The sequence below is a fragment of the Caretta caretta genome, chromosome 4 (genome assembly GCF_965140235.1).
Source record: "Caretta caretta isolate rCarCar2 chromosome 4, rCarCar1.hap1, whole genome shotgun sequence".
Taxonomy (NCBI): Eukaryota; Metazoa; Chordata; order Testudines; family Cheloniidae; genus Caretta; species Caretta caretta.
Window position 1 is genome coordinate 63,399,976 of NC_134209.1, and position 18,499 is coordinate 63,418,474.

Consider the following 18,499-nt stretch of genomic DNA (forward strand, 5'->3'; position numbering starts at 1 on the left):
ACAAAGCATGAGCTTAGATAAGTGCTGGAATAAGTCATAGGCACTATAGGCTCATGCCTAGGGACCCAGCTTTTGGAGTTAGTTGTGCGATGGTGTCAGAATCTCAGCTTTCTTTAAAAAAAAAAAAGTCTATCCCTTATTGTTGCAGAGACAAGTTTGAAAATGTGACTCAAGCATAACCAATGACGTGACATCTGCAGAGAAACCAGAACAATAGCTTTAGAATTACATAACGTCCATTCACCTAAGTGGGGTGTTAACTCAAATCCACAGCTCTGGAAGTCTTTCCCAATACTATCCCAGCAGAAGACTCTGAGATGCAGGAGGATATGAGAGCAACAGGCCTGGCCTACTCACCCAAGCAGATATACTCCAGTTGCTGGCAGTACTGAGAGGCCTGCTGTCTGCCTTTTTGGGGAGAAGAGGGACCTTGACGCTCCTGAGGAAAAAGAGCCCTGGATGCCATTCCTAGAGTGATAACGTGACTCAGAGGCCCATTTGTTGTTGACTACTCTGTGACAGAGGCTCGTCAGGCCTGACATACTCCCTACATCCAACACACTGTCGACATAATCTGTATCTAAAAGGTGCCATGTAAAATATCATTGGAAAATAACTCACTGGTTATTATTATTCTTGCATGATGTAGGTAGAGGGTGTGTACAAAGTGTTACAGATATGTGCTAGAATTATGTTCTTAAAATGTGTTTGGCAAGCAGTGTAAAAGTCCATTCTGCCCTAAACAAAGGAATGCTCATTTGCTTGTCTGGCAGAGACAATGAAGGTCTGTTTACATATAAGATAAACAAATTGGGATTGGGGTTGGTGGTGGTGGTGGTGGTGGTGGTTGGGGGGAGACAGTATGGTGTCTATACCCCAACAACAGAGAGAAACCATTTGGCCTATAAAGTGCGGGGTCTGAACCTCAAATGATAAGTAACTGAATCAACTGATTGTACACAATATTATTGTATAGCAAATGTGTATTGAGTAAGGTCCTTTCTGTAAGCTAATGACCCACTGGTGATTAATATCATTGTAAAATCTATGTATTAACACTATATGAGGAAATATGGATAGTGCATGATATTATGCTTTAAAGTCTGTGACAAACACAGGGAGAAACAGGTTTTCCTCAGACAGAAGGGAAGGGACCTATCAACCTGTCTCCAATGAAATTAAACAAGGTGTGATCAAAAGCAATGGAAGCCCCATTTACATATGAATCAATGGGGGGATAGGAAGTCCACAAGAAGAGAAGAACAGCATGAGATCATCCTGAGTCTGAGGACAAAACAGTGAATTTGGGAAGCTAATATAAGGAGAGAAAAGAAGCCATTTTGGCATCCATCACTGGACAGACAGAAGAGGTCAGAGCTCTTGCAAGCTGAGAAGGATGGGTCTGTCATCTCAGTGGGTTGAAGTCTCTGGGAACAAAAGATTGGTAAGAAATTTTTTAAGTCTTAGCCATTACAAAGCATATTTTTACTTTTGTTTGTAACCCTTTCTAACTTCATTTCTTTTACTTTAATCTATGTACTTTTGTTAATAAGCTTGTTTTACTTTTACAATAAACCAACTTAGTGCTGCGCTTGAAGGGAAGGGTGTGTTTACCCCAGTTAAGTTAATAAGCTGTAAAGGAGCAAACAAACCTTATTATTTCTCTGAAATGTTCCAGAAGAGGGCTGGACACTTGAGGGCAGATGGATTTCGGGAAATTCAGGACTGGGAGGTGTTGGAGTCACCCCTGCATACACTAACCGTTGATAGTGAATAGAGGGGGGCTGTTCTTTTGTAGGCAGACTGCTGGGTCTAAGCAGAGCGCTGAACCTGGGCTGCACAGCACACAGTCACTCAGGATACTTCATGCTTGCCTGCTGGCTGTTGGTATCCAGGCTGTGAGCCATAGCAGCAGAGCAGTTAAAACACCCAGGGTTACAGGGCAGGTGGTGACACAACCCCTTACTTGTTCTGGATCGCATCCCAGAACATGACAGTAACATTGCCCCATCCTGCTGCCACTGAATATGGGACGTGCGTAAGCCTTCTCCCCACCACCATGTCAAGGGGGTGGGGGGGGTGGATGAAGCTACAGTGAGGAAGCAGGGCCCAAGGAGTGGAGCTATGGGGTGCCTTATGTTATGGTATTGCTTTGCCTTAAATCTAGCCCTGAAATATATTATCCTGTTAATATATTTCTGTTAGGAATATCATGGAAGGCCATAATTTTCTACAAACTATGCCAATACGTAGAATGAAATACCATCTCTGACTTGCACAATTTATACAGAACCATCCAGTTTCTGTTCAATTCTTGCTCAGCTAAAGCTCCAATTGTCTTAGGTTGGAGTAATGTCAAACAAGGTCTGAATCAGAAACGAACAACAGAAATAATGAATTAATAATGACTTCAGCATTTGGCCCAAAGCTTCTATAGCCACTGCATGGAATTTCATGGTGCAAATATGGGGGGTAGATCTTCTATTTCCCCGCTCCATGCATGGAGGAGTTTTCTGCACATGGGCCTCTTCCCTTTCATGCAGAGGAGTGACTCAGCTATTTTTCAGCACTGTCTTCCCAACACCTGAACATACTGGAACATTCTCTGCATGGTTCATGAGCTACGCTGGGAGAAGGGTGGAGATAGAGCAGACCAGAGGTAGTAAAACAACTCTTTTCCTCTCTGGTACCCCAGCCTTTAGTAGAAAAGATGATACATCTAACACAGGGGTGGGCAAACTTCTTGACCTGAGGGCCGCATCTGGGTATGGAAATTGTATGGTGGGCCATGAATACCCAGTGGGGGAGGGGGATTCTATGGGGTGTAGCATGTGGGGGGCTCTACAGGGTCAGTACCAGGGACTCCTAGGAGCCCTGCTGGCAGTGACACCTAGGTGGCCATATCAGGCACTGCCACGGGCGAAAGCACCCTATCTGGGACGGGTTCAGCCCCTGGGCGGTTTCAAGGCTTTTGAGGGTGGGGCGATAGAACACTGGGAGGGGATTGAGCGTACTGCCATGGGCGGGGGGGGGGGGGGGCTGCCACGTAGGGGCAGGGTTCTGATCCCGGAAACAGCACGGTGAAGTCATGCCTGTGCAGCGTGGCTCTGCATGCCGGAAGATGGTGCTCATCAAGGGAATTGTGAGTCAGGGGCTGGTGAGCGCTAGGCGGACAGAGCAGATCAAGCTCCTGACCCTGCTCACTGTGGGAGCTCGAGGACCGGATAAAAATGTCCGATGGGCTGGAAGTGGCCCACGGGCTGTAGTTTGCCCACTCCTGATCTAATACCTTTTCCATATAGGAGCCTATATCATCTTTTTCCTTGGAATATCAAGATCTACTAGGGCCAGAGCCAGTGCAGTGGCACAAAGCCTTTTCACACAGAGGGGCTTGGCCTTCCGTGGATCCTGAGAGATCGGCTAATTTGAGGGAGGGCCCTCCATACTTTTCTATGAGAAGCAGAGTCATGCAGGGAAAAGCATCCCTGTCCAAAAGCCACCTCATGATTTATAACACCCAAGGTGTTGATCTGGCTCCTGCAAAATACTCTGTAAATAATGTTAACAAGAAGTTTCTTGTTTTACCGTTGTTTCCTAGTAAGATAGTCAATAACCTTCCCACTAAAAACAGTGGTGTATGCTGCAGGTTACGTTATCCATGGTAAAGTTCCTCCTTAATACATATGGCCTTTTCTGTCTGATTGGAATGCTGTAAACTGTCACTTTCAAAGTCATCCTCAGGTCACAACCAGGTAGCTGGCCCTGATGATTAAAGGTTTGTTAGCTATGAGAACTGTACATATAGCATGGAGGAGGGTAATTAAATGGTCCATTCCTTTCTCTTTCATTGCTATGGGAGATCATGACTATATAAAAGCAGCATGACTATTAATCTCTGGTATGGTGTTTTTTCTCAAGTGTGATATGTACATCTCACAAGGAGATGGGCTCCAAGGAAGCTAATATAAAATAGCATTGGACCTGCTCTACTGTACTTTTAAGAAGCAGCTGTGACCCTCATATTCAAAAACCATTAAAATACAGACATACAGAGGGGAGCTTACCCCAAGTTACCCTTGTGACAGTGTGCAGAGATCCCATGGAGCTAGGCTTTGCTGAAAGGAGGACGTGAAACCCCCATACATCTCAATTCCTAACCCATCCTCAGTGTAACCAAAATACAACACATTCTTGTGCCTGGGACCCACAGGATTTGCTCCTTATCATTGCTCCTTGTCTCATCCTAGGTTTGTCTCACTACGTTCTAGAACATTGCAGTAACTCAAATAGCCTCCAGCAACTCTCTCTTCCCTCCAGAAAAGTATGTTCCATACCAGTGAAGTCCATTCCAAGTCTCCATATTCAAGTGTGAAATAAATATGTTAATTTAGAACAATGTCAGGCCTCTTAAAAATACAATACAACATAATTCAGCTAATTGGCTGACCACAGCATATAAAAAGGTTTACGTAATAGGAGCTACATGGGCACATTATATTTAAGGTAGAAGAGAAGGTTATCTGATCCACTGACATATGTCCAGTAAAATCTGACTTATGGGATTCTCAAACTTTTCAATGGATATATGGATTTTTTTGTTATAAAAGGCTGAAGAATCCTCAACTATGTTGCCCATAATATGAAACTTTTTTTATCTGAATGAGTTGAGTAAAAGTAATTTCAGTAATTCAAGGCTTCGAATAAGCAGGATATTTTTCAATGCAACTGACACGTCACGTGGATCAGGACCTCAATTACTAGATGTTTTGTTTTTGGATAATCTAAGTTTGGAAAAATGAAGATTGATTAAACTTCATATATATAGATAAACCCCAAGACCTGTTTCCCAGATACAATGCAGATGGTTTAAATGCACGATCACTGCTAATTGCCAAATTTCTATGGTGTTGTAGGCTGTTCCTGTGTTCTTACTTATGCCCTGATTGAAAGCACACTGAAGTCATTGGAAAGACTCCTACTGGACACGTCTACATCACAAACTTTGGTCGACGCAAGTTACATTGGCAAAAAGCTGTTGCAATTAGTATATCACTCGTAAACGTTCATGCTTGGCTCCATTTGTAAGCATTGCTCGTACTCCCCAGGAGCATTTGTATTGATGCACAGTGCAGTATACCATGGATAGGTAACCCAGTGTGCAACCAGCTACAGTCCAGAACACTGTCTTTTGAGATGTTTTGGCAATGCATGATGGGGTCGAAATGAGTCATGCAGGGGTGACTGGAAGCAAGGGGTCAACTTTTCAGTGGACAGCTGTCTCCATCCTATAGTGTCATCTATATCCCATAATTATCACACCTTTTTCAAAATCCCACAAACCTGCACGGCCCTCTTCACTGTTTGCCATCTCTGGCAGAAGCTTGGAGCCTGCACAGCTCTCCACTACTGCCATAAGCATTGCAAACACAGGATGCACGATCCTCTGGTATTTGCAGATCTGCAAGAACTGAATCAGTGGGGAACATGACGATTTTTTGGAGGACAGATTGCTGCGGGTCATAGTGAGAACCAGTTGAAGGTTGCTGGTGTGTTCGTGGAGCTGGAGCATGTGAAGTGCCACTTCTGGGCCAGAGAAACAAGTACCGACTAGTAGGATCACATCGTAATGCAGGCTTAGGATGATGAGCAGAACTTTCAGACGTACAAGGCCCCATTCTGTGTGCTGAGCTTGCCCCAGCCCTCCAGCACAGAGATACCAAAATGAGAGCTGTACTGACAGTGAAGAAGCAATTGTCGATTGCACCACGGAAACTTGCAACGCCAGATTGCTTCCCGTCAGTGGGAAATCACTTTAGAGTTGGAAAATGCACCGTGGGGACTGGTGTCATGCAAGTGTGCAGGACCATTAATCGCCTCCTGTTAGGCAGGATTGTAACTCTTGGCAGTGTGCAGAACATAATGGATGGATTTGCAAAAATGAGATTCCTGAACTGCAGTGGAGCAATAGGCGGCACACATATCCCTATTTTGCCACCAGATCACCTTGCCCCAGAGTACCTCAACTGAAAGGCTACTTTTCTATCATTATGCAAGCATTGGTGGATCACCGGGAATGTTTCACTGACATCAAAGTGGGCTGGTCCCGGAAGGCGCATGACACTCACATCTTAAGAATGCAGGACTTTTCAGAAAGCTGCAATCAGGGACTTTCTTTCCTGCCTAGCAGATTACCATTGGGAATGTTGAAATGCCAATAGTGATCCTGGGAGACTCAGTCTACCCCTTGCTCATGAAACCATACACTGGCCACCTTGATAGCACCATGCAGATTCAGCTACCGGCTCAGCAGATGAATGTGGTTTTGGTAGATTGAAGGGACACTGGTGGTGTTTACTCACAAGATTGGATCTCAGTGAGAAAAATATCCCAATGATTATAGCTGCCTGCTGTGTCCTGCATAATATCTCTGACATATGTCCAGATGCATCTCCCTCTCCTTTTCCTGATGGGACTTTCTCCTCTTCACTCTTTCCTTCTCCAGGCTGTCTGCAATGATCACCCTCCAGGCCCTGTTCTCACAGTCTGATGCAGCACTGACTTGCAGGGTCTAATTGAAAATGTCATCCTGAGTCCTCTTCCTTATCTGGCTCAGGCGTTCCACAGGTCTGGAGGGAGAATCCCTCAGGGCTGCCATAGCAGCAGCTGCAAATAAAACACACAGAGATGTCATAGTCAGGACAGTCACAATGGAAAGTGAAACTTAAGATTCAGAACTCCCCACCCTTGCTCCCCTAAAGTTTTAAACAAGACCAGCTCATTGGCACTTCTGCTTGGAAGTGCCTGTGCATGGTGCCACTCACAGCACCAGCCATGGTGAGTATGGCCCACCAGGGTGAGGGAAATGAGTAAGGAATTGCTCATTTGCATGTAACTATGAGTATATGGCAATGGCACTGGATACCGGCATCATTTTCCACAGGTGGTGGTGATTTTAGCTGATATATCACTCCTGAGGGTAACAAATGCACAAAGAGCACAGCTGCTGCTGGTGTCCTGAAGCCGCCCGGATCCCTATGCTCCTAGCCTGCGTACTGCAATGGTGGTGCCTGCCAAAGTTGTTGCTAACTAGTGTGGGAAAGTGCCCTACCACCATCCCTAGAAACCTCCAGGAGAGGATTGCAGAGTACCTCCACGGAAGTTTCATCGATATCTCTCAGAAGGATTCAAGGGACATCCCTATGTACACAAACTAAGTGCTCTGCATGCCCTCCCATCCCACCGCCTTACTCTCCAGTGGAATAAAAAGTAGATAACTCTACCTCTCATTGTTATACTACCTCTTCTAGTTCCAGTAAATTAATGAAAAGGCAATCACTGTGTCCTGCTAAGTTGGGGGACCCACCACTCTAACAGGAAATACATTTACACACTTACCCAAGGATCCGTCCAAGCATCAGGCTTGTCGGTGTTCGACTGCCAGGACTGACTGGACTGTGGTGGTCTCACACAGGTCCTGGCCCATGCCATAGCTGAAATCCACCAGTCGCATGTCTCCCATCCTTCTTGTCCTTGGTATTTATGACGGGGCCTGTGGTTTGGACTTCTTGCTGATATTGACAGTGGTCTGCAGGGTGGTGGTGGGGTCTCTGCCAAGTATGGCATGCAGCTCTTTGTAAAAGTGGCAGGTCTGCAGCTTGGCAGTGGATTGACTGTTGATTTCTCTGGTCTTCTGGTATGTCTGCTGCAGTTACTTTGCTTTCACACGGCAGTGCTGCCTCTCCCTATCATACCCCTTCTTCTGTATCCACTGTGCACTCTGCTTGTAGATGTCTGTATTGCTGTGGCTGGTCCATAGCTGTGCTTGCATAGCCTCTCTTCCCACAGGCCCAAGAGAGCCAATATCTCCTTTCCACTTCAAGTTGGAGCACATCTGGAGTGTGTAGCTGGCATGGCCAGCTGGGCAGTTGCACACAACAATAGAGAGCTGCCAGGTGTACTTTCCAATCAGGAAAAGGGTTTTACAGCTATTTGCTGACAGCAGAGGACTGTAGAGATTCAGGACTCCTGGGTTCAATTCCAGGTTCTGGAGGGGAGTGTGCTCTACTCTCACGATTTTATCATAAAACTTGAAATATTTGGTGTTTTTCTTAAAGCCCCTGCTGCTGGCATTAGGAACTTTTGAACCCTCATGGTTACAGAGAAACAGCTTGAAAACATAAAGCAAATGCACCCTAAAAGCTCAGAAACCAGAAGATAAATAAAGAGAACCCCAAATCTATTGTTAATTATTAATTATTATTATTTAAAAAAAAACTCAAGATTTTTATGCCAATCATGATTTTTCAGGTGTAACTCATGGTTGTGAGATTTTTTGTTTTTGTTTGCTTAGTTGGTTTTTTTAACCTTTGGGGTTGGCAATGCTGCTTCTGGCATTTGAGTCAGGCCTATTCCTCCTTCTCTTCCTTGCTGCCTGGACTCAAGCAGTGGGAGGGCATTGACAACACAGGAGAGAGAAATTGTCCCTGTTCTCAGTGACTGCATCTGGTACAAGTGCAGAGAAAGTCCCACTCAGCCCCTGCAGCCACGGTATGGAGCGTGTTCAGTCCAGAGAGAATCTTTGGAAAATATTGTTGCCAAAGTCTAACAAAGTTTTACTGAGCATGCGTAAACTGAGATTATTCAGAGCTTCTAACCTGGGAAAATTTGGGCAGCATTTGACAGGGATGATGAATGGTACATCCCTGACACCAGGGCAACCCATCCCACGCCAAATTTAAGGACCCTGCCTGTAGCACTGAGGTTCTAGAACTTCTCTACTAAACTGCTGTAATAATTTTTAACACAGTCACAACAATGTATTTTTCCCAAATCTTCATCTCTGAATGGCTGAATCATTTTCGCTAAGGCTTTCTCAAAAAATTCAGCCTGAGGCAGACCCCTGGCATGGAAAACTTCAGCCCAGTTAAAACTTGGGAAAGTTTTGAGTAACTGAAAAACAGGGTCTTGTAATGGAAAGTTTTGAACAACCTTAATTATAGGCAGCACTCTGCCTATAATATACATTTGGCTACCTATCCAGAAATCTGTAGTCCAGCAGACAGAGCACTGGATTAGCACTTCCCCTGGCCTGCTGGGTGACCTTGTGCAAGTCACTTTACCTCTCTGTGCCTCATTTTTCCAGTTGGGAAAATTATATCTCCTTTGTATAGTGCTTTGAGGTCTACTGCTGAAAAGTACTACATAGGATCTAGGCATTATTATTAAATAATTTAATTAAGGTGTAAATGTTTTTACAAAAAATAAACTAAGAAACAAACTGGCATGGAAATGAGATGAGAGGTTCCATTTTTCCTCATAGAGACTCAAAACTGCTTCTGTAATTAAACTTTGTTCAAGGGTTCCATTGGATTAACTACAGCAATGGTCCACTCAGAACATTTTCTTATGTGCAGCTAAATTCACAGAACATCACTATTTATAAATTTGTGCTAATCCCTGCAAGACCAGTATGCACAAAGAAATGCAAACTTTGCAAATGCTTTTAGATACCACACTAATGAATAATTTTGAGGCACAAAGAGAAAGAAAAATAGGCATAGCTGGAAAATACATTCAGCAAGCTCCAAGCAAGCTGCAAATGCTGATATATTTGTGGACAGACAAGGGCTTCTTTAATTAACACAAATGTTAATGAATGAATGCAAATAAAAAAAAATCAAAGAATCACTGCAGCAAATTGTGAATGATGTATGAATGGTAAAACCCTTCCCAATGCACAGAGAGAAAAAACAAACAGCACTCTGCAATCACTGCTGTGATGGGCTTTTTGCTGTAATTTTTGCCCGAGATGCACCCAATAAAGCTCTCTATGCCTAAAACAAAACCCAAATAAAAAGATTTACTTGCATTTATTGCAATATTTTCCCTATATTATTTTCCTTTTTCTCTGTCTCAGATACAGTTATTTCTAGCTTTCTGCTAGCTAACATCTTTTAAAACAGCATTTCTATATACACAGACTCACCCCAAGGTTTAAAGTGGACAGGGTCCTGCAGGGTTGTAATCCCAGCCCACCCGGAATGACCTCTGAGGTGGGCTGACTGGTGGTAAAAGGGGTTATGACAGAACTGAGTCTGAAGCAGAGCTCTCTGACTGCTAAAAAGGGAGCACAGTGTCAACCTTCCTCATCCCAGGCTATTTTTACATTTTATGCTCTTTTCGAGACACGATGCTAATAGAAATAATGTCATATATGGGATGTATGGAGGTACATGCACCGGGAATGGGTTTCAGGTTAGAAATAAGTTGTATGGATTTCTTTTGGTTTGTCTTCCAATTTTAACTTTTAGGCATAGTAATACCACTATTTGCCACTCGAGGATCAGCACCACACCACTCCTAACTCCACGTCTATCTCCAGCTAGCTTTTAAGCAGGCTGATTAAGGTGTTAAATTAGACAATATCAGTCTGGATATCCACTCTGCTTCTGCTGCCTCGTATTAAAACGAGTTTTTCTGCCACCCTCAAATGAAGCACTAATATTACATATTTTAATTAATGGCTCAAGCAGTGAACTTTTGTTACAAAATAAAGCAATCCCATTATTGGGCAGAACCCTGAACTCTGACCTATTCAAAAGAATTTCAAATTAGAAATAATTTAAATAATTTATGTAAAAGTGTATTAAAATATGCATTTGGTACACATGAAATTAAGGGACTAGTAGCATTTGCTAGAATAAAGAAAAGTACAGATTCATTATAAATGTTTCACCATGAAACTCTGTCAATGCACCTCAAACATGACAAGAAACATTCTCTTAGTTCTTGGTCGCAGTGCTGCCAACTGTATGGAAAGTTGCTAGGATGCTATAGTGACACTTGGGTTAGAGTATTAGCTTTTCAGTTCTGGGAACCTGAGTTCATATGCTAACTAGCGGTTTAATCCTAGTCCTTAAAGTCCATACACACAACTAACCCACCACCTAATCTATCTTTTATGAAGTTTCTAAAATATCTTTGGTGTGACCCAAGAATCCCATAGTGCCAACAGGAATGGAGGTCAAGCAATATCTTGATTGTGGTACGTACATTGTGGTTCATCAAAGAATGTCATATGAAGTCTTAATGGAAAACCAGGGGTAACAATGGTCATCAATATCTTCGTGAAAGGTATGTATAGGTATTATGTAAGCAGTCATGTATATATACTGACATTATTTTTTTAAAGTCTGTATCAAGATATTAGTCACTAGCAGAGGTGAGGAACGGGTTTTCTTCCAGACAGGAGATAAGAAATGTACAGCTCTCTGCTGGAATGTAAATTAAGCATTGTATGCACAGTGGATGCCCATTTACATATGAAGTCAGATGTTAAAGATGTGACATCAACAAGAAAGCAATACACAAAAACAAAAAAAACAAGCCACAGGTGGTTATCCTGTCCCTGAGGACAGACCGTGAACTTTGGAGATATATGTAGGCAGGGAAACAGACACCTCTTCATCCTGCACCTACAAAATAAATGGATAGCCCGCTTACATTCATCAGAAGGGGATCTCAGCCAACCTTGGCTGAAAATGCTCTAAAAGACTTTGGGTGAGATAAAGCTTCTTTAGACAGGAGGTTAACCTGTTAGCTAAATTTAGTCTCTAGAAAGTGTGTTATAATTTTGTTTCATATGTAACCATTTGTTTCCAATATCCTTACTCATGATTGCTTGAATCTTTGATAATAACTTACTGTTTTCATTATAAACATACCTCAGTGTTGTGATATTAAACCAAAGTGCTGATCCTGAACTGAATCTCACAAGCTGGTGTGTTTTGTTCCTTTCAGAACAGCAGGCCTACTAGTTCTATGAGGAGCCAGTGTCAGTGGCTGAATAACCAAGAGAAATGCTTCAAAGGGACTGAGGGACTGGGGTGCACCTACTGTTAAACTGCAAAGCAAAGTATGTGCTGGCACACCCCAGAGCAAAGGGCTTGAGTGACTGACAGGCTGGTGGTATTCAGGAGCTGCCACCCAGCCAAACACAATCAAGATTCCCTCATACTAGAGGTTGCGGTTACAAAGGTGACTCTCAGTCCTGGATACCCAGAGAACCATCACACTGGGTTGTCTTTTCTGAAGGGATTTTCTTCCCAGCTCCTAAAATAGGGTGCCCTCCCAGTGCAACATTATTTATACAACTGTCCTCGGCTTCATTTCCCAGGGCTTCTACTTCCTCCCCACTCAATAAGGCAAAGAATTACAGGAGGTAGGAGAAAGAAGAGAGAACCTGGTTAGGACTGAAACTGTAGTTCCTAAGTAGTAAGGTGCTGAAATCTGCATCACAAAGTTCTTTTTATATTTTATCCCAGTACAACTTTCCTCCCCCTTCTTTGAATACTCCCATATCACAGCAGCTCTGCTCTTGCCAGGGGATCTTGACATGGCTCCCTCCAAAGTCCCATCAATATTATTGCTGAATAGTCATCAGTAATTGCTACTGAGCAAAATGAGGTTCCTCCCTTTTTTCAGGCCAAATTCTGCTTTCAGTTACATCACTCAAATCCACCAGAACTGTATTGTTCTCAGTGGAGTTACTGTGGATTTGCACAACTGTAACTGAGAGCAACATTTGACTTCCCTTCTTCACCGAATGTGTACTTCCTATGCACTGCGTCCTTGCTGACTTCGCATCTCTTTGTTAACATCTGACTTCACAGGTAAATGGGCATGCATTGTGCTTACAATGCCTTCTTCACAGAATGAGACTGAGATCAATATTCAAATTTGAATCTCCCACATTGAAAGATGTATTGTTAGTGTATTCCTGCTCAACAGATCATAACGTTGCTCCAATAGTTGGAGACAACATGAAATGATTACTGGTAGTGCCCTAAAGTCAGAGAGAGATCACATTACAGAGGGTATAGTCTACAAGGCAGTGGTCACAGTAATAATACTGGCAGAGGGCAGAGCTTCTCCCCAGCTTCTAAAGACTTGCCACCATGCCCAGTCTCCTTTAAGAAGGTTTATTCTCTTAAAACAGGCAACTGAAAATACAGAAAAACAGTCTTTGACCTCACTCCTTTTCTCTCAGGCTTCAGGGCCACCCCACCCAGGATCCTGTGCAGTTTCCTTGCTCTAGCCAACTCTGTGCCCTTCTTGGAGCAGTAGCACCAGGACTGCATTCCTCAACACCTGGCCTCTTGCTCCAGGGACCCACCAAAGGAGTTAGCGCCACTCCTCCATGACTTCCCTTCCCCAGGCACAGCCTGTCCCAATACTCCTTTCCACCTCCCATTTCCTGTCCACTGCACGCCCAGGTGTAGCACCGCCCTCTTTAATTGGCTGGGTTTAGCTGACCTACTTTGACATAGAGGAGCTAGGCCTACTTCTACGCACAGGGACCAGTCACCCTGTGACAAATACTTAGTATTTGCATAGCATGTTATATTTTCAAAGTACTCTACAGACATGAATTAACTAACCCTACAATGACCCCATGCAGTTGCTGAGTAACTATTATCCCTATTTTTGAGTTAGGGAAACTAAGGCAGGAAAGTGAAGTGACATGCTCAAAGCCACGAAGTTAGTCAGTGTAAAAGCAGGATTAGACTCTAAGATCTCTTGACCACTATAAGTGGTAGGTTCAGTAAGTAGTCAGAAGTTTCATGGAATGGGAACAAATAATAGCTTATCATCCCTCAAAATTCAAGACACTTTATCCCAGTGTATGGCCACTAGAGGAAAGTAAAGACGTGAAATAAAAATTATACTTTCAAATAAAACCAACTCTTGCTCTATAAACTGCATTATTTCCAACATGGAAAGCCTAAAGAAATGCTCAATAATAATGCAAATGGAAATATGACTAGTGTATTCTTTTCCTATGGCAACATTTTGAAGCTGATTTTTACACAGCATATTTTACATTTCCTGATGCTCTGAAAGTCAATTTATGCAGAAAAAGACAGCAGCTAGGCATTTGCTTATTCCATTTTCCATTGCAGTAAAGATTTGTATCTTACTTTTTCTGAAAGCATCTTTAAAGAATTCTTCAAGCTGTCTGGAGAATGCTGGCTTGCAGAATTAAGCAGCAGGTCTGCATGGCTTGATACGAGGGGCTGTAGATGATTGATGTTGCTGAGAACTTCTTTTGCCTTGGCTGTGTTTTCAGGTGAATAGTAAATACACTGGTATCCAGTACTGTAATAACAAATGTGGAGACAGTTATAGAATGTCATAAATCGTTTCCACTGTAAATAGCCAGACGGTTAACTGTGCACAAGATACAAGTTCTCTCTATTTCTATCACAAGAATGGTAGGTATTTTAAGCTTTACTATACACCTTTATTGACACTATTTAAATCTGTCTTCCTGATAGGCTAAAAAGCAGTCCCTGCTGGAACAAGGACAGGAGACGACTTCATCGATGAACCTCCAGATAGTGTTATTTAAACTAACTAGTCCCATGGTGCTCTGAAGGATGATTATGCCAAGCGAGGGGTGGGGGAAAAGAAAATCCTGGAATTTTTATTTTTTAATTGTGGAAAAAAAAGGTTTATATTACTATTAATGGCATGTTCAGAGATCCACACTGGTTGGGTAATAAGAACAAGCATTAGGCTCCCTAGATTTTCATCTTAACTCCTCTAGTAGGTTATTACCTATCTGGTGAAGTTCTCCAAAATGTGTCATTAACGCTTAATTGATCAAGGGCTCATAATAGATTTTGAGCAGCAGCGGAGATCTGCCCACAAAATGATAAGGACAGGAGTTCTTTCCAATGAAAAGGGTCACATGTCTAATTTCACTAGACAAGTGAAGGCATAGAACCAGGGGAGAAAAGACTAAGGAAAAGGGAGGAAATTAATTGTTGCTAAAACACTCAAATGCCCCACCACAAACTCACTGATTTCCTTTTTCATTGTTTACAGACAAGGTGTATTGATGCCTTGAGTCTCCTGCTGAAATTGTATTCCGTTTCCTTTCCTAACCAAGCACCATCCTCTTTCATTTCTTTATTGCCTCTTTCAATCCTTCCAGATTTTCATGTCTTTATCATTTTAGCAATGTACATGTCTATTAGTTCTCTCCCCTACTTCTCCTTTGGTCTGTTGCCTCTTTCCCCTCACCCTCTTGTACAAGATCCTTCCTTTGCCACTCAGAATTATGCTTGAAAGTAAAGCTACCCAAAATCTTTGGTAAGTTTCACACTGCAGCCCTAACTTAACAAAAAGGGACAGAATGCAGCATCTGGGTTCTCTACACTCTGCTCTGCTCCTTTGGGCTCTGTAGCAGAGTTCATTTCACTTTGCTATCCACTCAGCAGAGAGCACACTAGACAGGTGTGGCAAGAGCTAGAGAATTTCAGGATGACAAGGACAGGGGAAAGCTTTGATGCAGGGTGGTTCTAGTAGACTGTAGCTGAACTGTACAGCAAGGTGAGAACTGTAAATATGTGAATAATTATCCACAAACAGATGATCCTTGAATTCACACAATATTTAACCCTCCTTCATGTAACTGGAACTACCAGTTTCCCAAGTGTGCAGGCTCCTGGTATGTTACTGATAACAAAACAGTGTGTACTCTATCTCCCTGGCTGCCACTGTTCATCCTTCTGTATCTCTCTCTCTCTCTCTCTCTCTCTCTCTATGTAGCCTTTATTTCTTCCTTCATTTCACTGAACAGGATTTGAACCGTGATTCTCCTGTTTGTTTTTCTGACTCTTATTGCTTTCTCTCATTTCAATTTTCTCTCAGTCCTCTCTTTTTATTACTTTCCCTGTTAGTGCATCTTCCACTGCCTCTATTTCTTGCTGGTTTTCTCTCACTGTAGCCCTGATACAGCAAAGCACTTAAGCACATGTTTATGTCCCATTTAAATCATCCAGATTTAAGTATGCGTAAGTACTTTGCTGAATTGCAACTTGAAATACTGCTGTAATCTGTTCTTCATTTTCTATCTTCCACTGCTGCTTCCCCTCTCAGGCTGTCTTCAGTGCAGAGTTAGCCAGGATGATTAGCACTTGGGTTAGCCTAGCCCAACCGTGAACAGCCACTCCATTGAGCCATACCCAAATTACTGTGTCCTTACCGGTGTTGCACTCAACCATGTGTGTGACTCACTAGGACTTTTGGAGGCAAATCCCATGATTCTTTGTGCTGCAGTAGGCTGAGCTATTCTATGATTCTCTCTTACTTAATTGTGGGGAAACTGGTCTGTCCTTCTGGGCAAACAGAGGGAATTTTGGGAAGGCACTGGAGGTCGATCAGCTCTTATGTGGTTTGATTTGCCATACTTTGAAAGACACCAAACAGCCAAAAATCTTTAGGCTTTCAGAATTTTAAGGTTAACTCTCAGTGACCATAAGAAGCTTTTGGTAAAATTTCAAAGAAATTCAGCAGTTAGTTTTCAGATTCAAAACAATTAAAATTACTCCTTTTGGAGATTTTTGAAGTTTCTAATTTTGTCTCCATATCTGATGAAAAGTCTTCTGAACTTCAAGATTCACCAGAGAAGTCATTTCCATAATTACCTTGTGCCCAGGATATTTTTCAGAATTCAGTTTTCATATACAAATTTCACAAATAGTATTACAGAAAAACTATGCATGAGGCCCTGTCAATAAAGCTGCCGAAGAAACTTTTAAATGACAGGCACTTCAGTACAAAAGCTGAATGCAGGATGTTACAACTGAGACTAAACTTGTGCACTGGGGAAAGGAAATGTTGTGCATGTGAAATCAGATGCAATGTAAAAATATACCCTTGACATGTAAAGTATATAATTAGTGATGTATATGTTGAAAGGGAGTATAATTATGTCTTCTGGATTAGAGTAAAACTGTTTATTGGAATGTATACAATAACTTTCACATAATAGTATTGCTGATAATCAATTATATGTAGATTACCTTACGTGAACATTTCAATTTTTAGATTTTTTTTAATCGCAATGCAGTTGTGGCACAATTTGAATAAAGGTTATATTAATTATTTCAGCACTTTTAACTCTACGTTAACACAGTTTGTTTGGCAAGAAGTACTGCAATATGGTAAATGTCTGGTTCTTAATGGCACTCCACGTAACTCCAACTCTACTCCTGCTGTTAACTGACTAATTTTTGTAATTGAGTTAAATTGCCATCATCTGCAAGGGGGTTAAAATCTTTTAATAATGAACATTTGACCCAGTGTTTCCCACAGTAATAATTGCTGATGTTAAAATGCAGAATTGATAAGGTGTATATTGCATGAAAAACATCCCTCACAAAATAAATGTGAACAAATACATATATGCATATATCACTCTGCCTACCTAGCCAGTGGATTATTGTTTAAACATCACTTATAGTTTCATGGATACAATTTCTAAAATGAAAAGTTATGAGGAAAATTAAATTGATAAAAGTATGGCAAACTTATTGCATCTAGGAAATAAATCTGAATCCTCAAAATCATTCATGGAGGATAGGTCCCTCAATGGCTATTAGCCAGGAGGGGGCAAGGAGAGTGTCCCTAGCCTATGTTTGCCAGAGGCTGGGAATGAGTGACAGGGAATGGACCACTTGATGATTACCTGTTCATTCCCACTGGGGCACCTGGCATTGGCCACTGTCGGACTACAGGATACTGGGTTAGATGGTCAGACCCAGTATGGTCATTCTTATGTTCTTAATCCACTCACCTGGGATTTTCAATCAGATTTTTGGGAGTTGTGTACCCAGCTTCCCCACTGAATTTCACAGGGAGCTGTGCAACTAAGTTCCTTAAGCCATTTTTAAAAACCCCAGTCCAGAATACTAAATCAAACTGAAGAAGAGCTCTCTGTAATCTTAAAAGCTTGTCTCTCTCACCAACCGAAGTTGGTCCAACAAAAGATACTACCTCCCTCACCTTCTCTCTCTAATATCCTGGGACCAACACAGCTATACCACTTCATAAATTAAAAAAAGGAAAATTCTATGTTATAGCTAATCTATCTGTATTTATGAAGTCATCACCATAGGCCATGATCCTCAGATACAGCCAAGGCCAGATTTTGTGGCTTGGAGACGGTAGGGTGCATAGCTTGCTTTTGTGTACCCTTCCATCCCAGTCCCTATCATCACTCAGGCCAGCTTGCTGGCTGTTCTAAGTGTCCTCAACTGTCAATGGGCCTAAGATGCTTGTTACAGCCAATCATCAGCTAAGTGTAGGACCATTCTGGGTATACTCCCTTTCCCCAGCCCTATGCAGCCTCAGTTGGGCTGCAGGGATAGTGGCACAGGAACTGCTTTGGTGGCTCTACATGACCATAGTTCTGCCTGTTGGGGAGATCCTCTCTCATCCAGGTAATTCCACTTTAGGATTGCTCTGTGTTGGCTGAATGGTGCAAAATGCCCTAACACAGCGGAGAATCTGGTCCATAGTAACTAAGCACAGTTCTCAGGAGAAAAATATTGTGCTTCTATCTCAACCCAAAGCAGAGAGCTAAAGTGTGCCATTTTGGTAAAGTCCTTTATTGGAAAAGTGTGGAACTCCACAACTTTTAGGGGAAGCG

At 42.4% G+C, this 18,499-nt stretch overlaps 1 protein-coding gene across 9 annotated transcripts in view; it reads right to left on the bottom strand.

Annotated features, from left to right (window-relative positions):
- Positions 1-18,499, bottom strand: part of INPP4B (inositol polyphosphate-4-phosphatase type II B) — a 476,089-nt gene that overhangs the window by 100,037 nt on the left and 357,553 nt on the right. For all 9 annotated transcript variants that reach the window (XM_048847033.2, XM_048847031.2, XM_048847032.2 and 6 more), the window contains one exon: positions 13,980-14,157. In XM_048847033.2, the coding sequence (XP_048702990.2) occupies positions 13,980-14,157 (178 nt within the window). The remainder of the gene's footprint in view (positions 1-13,979; positions 14,158-18,499) is intronic.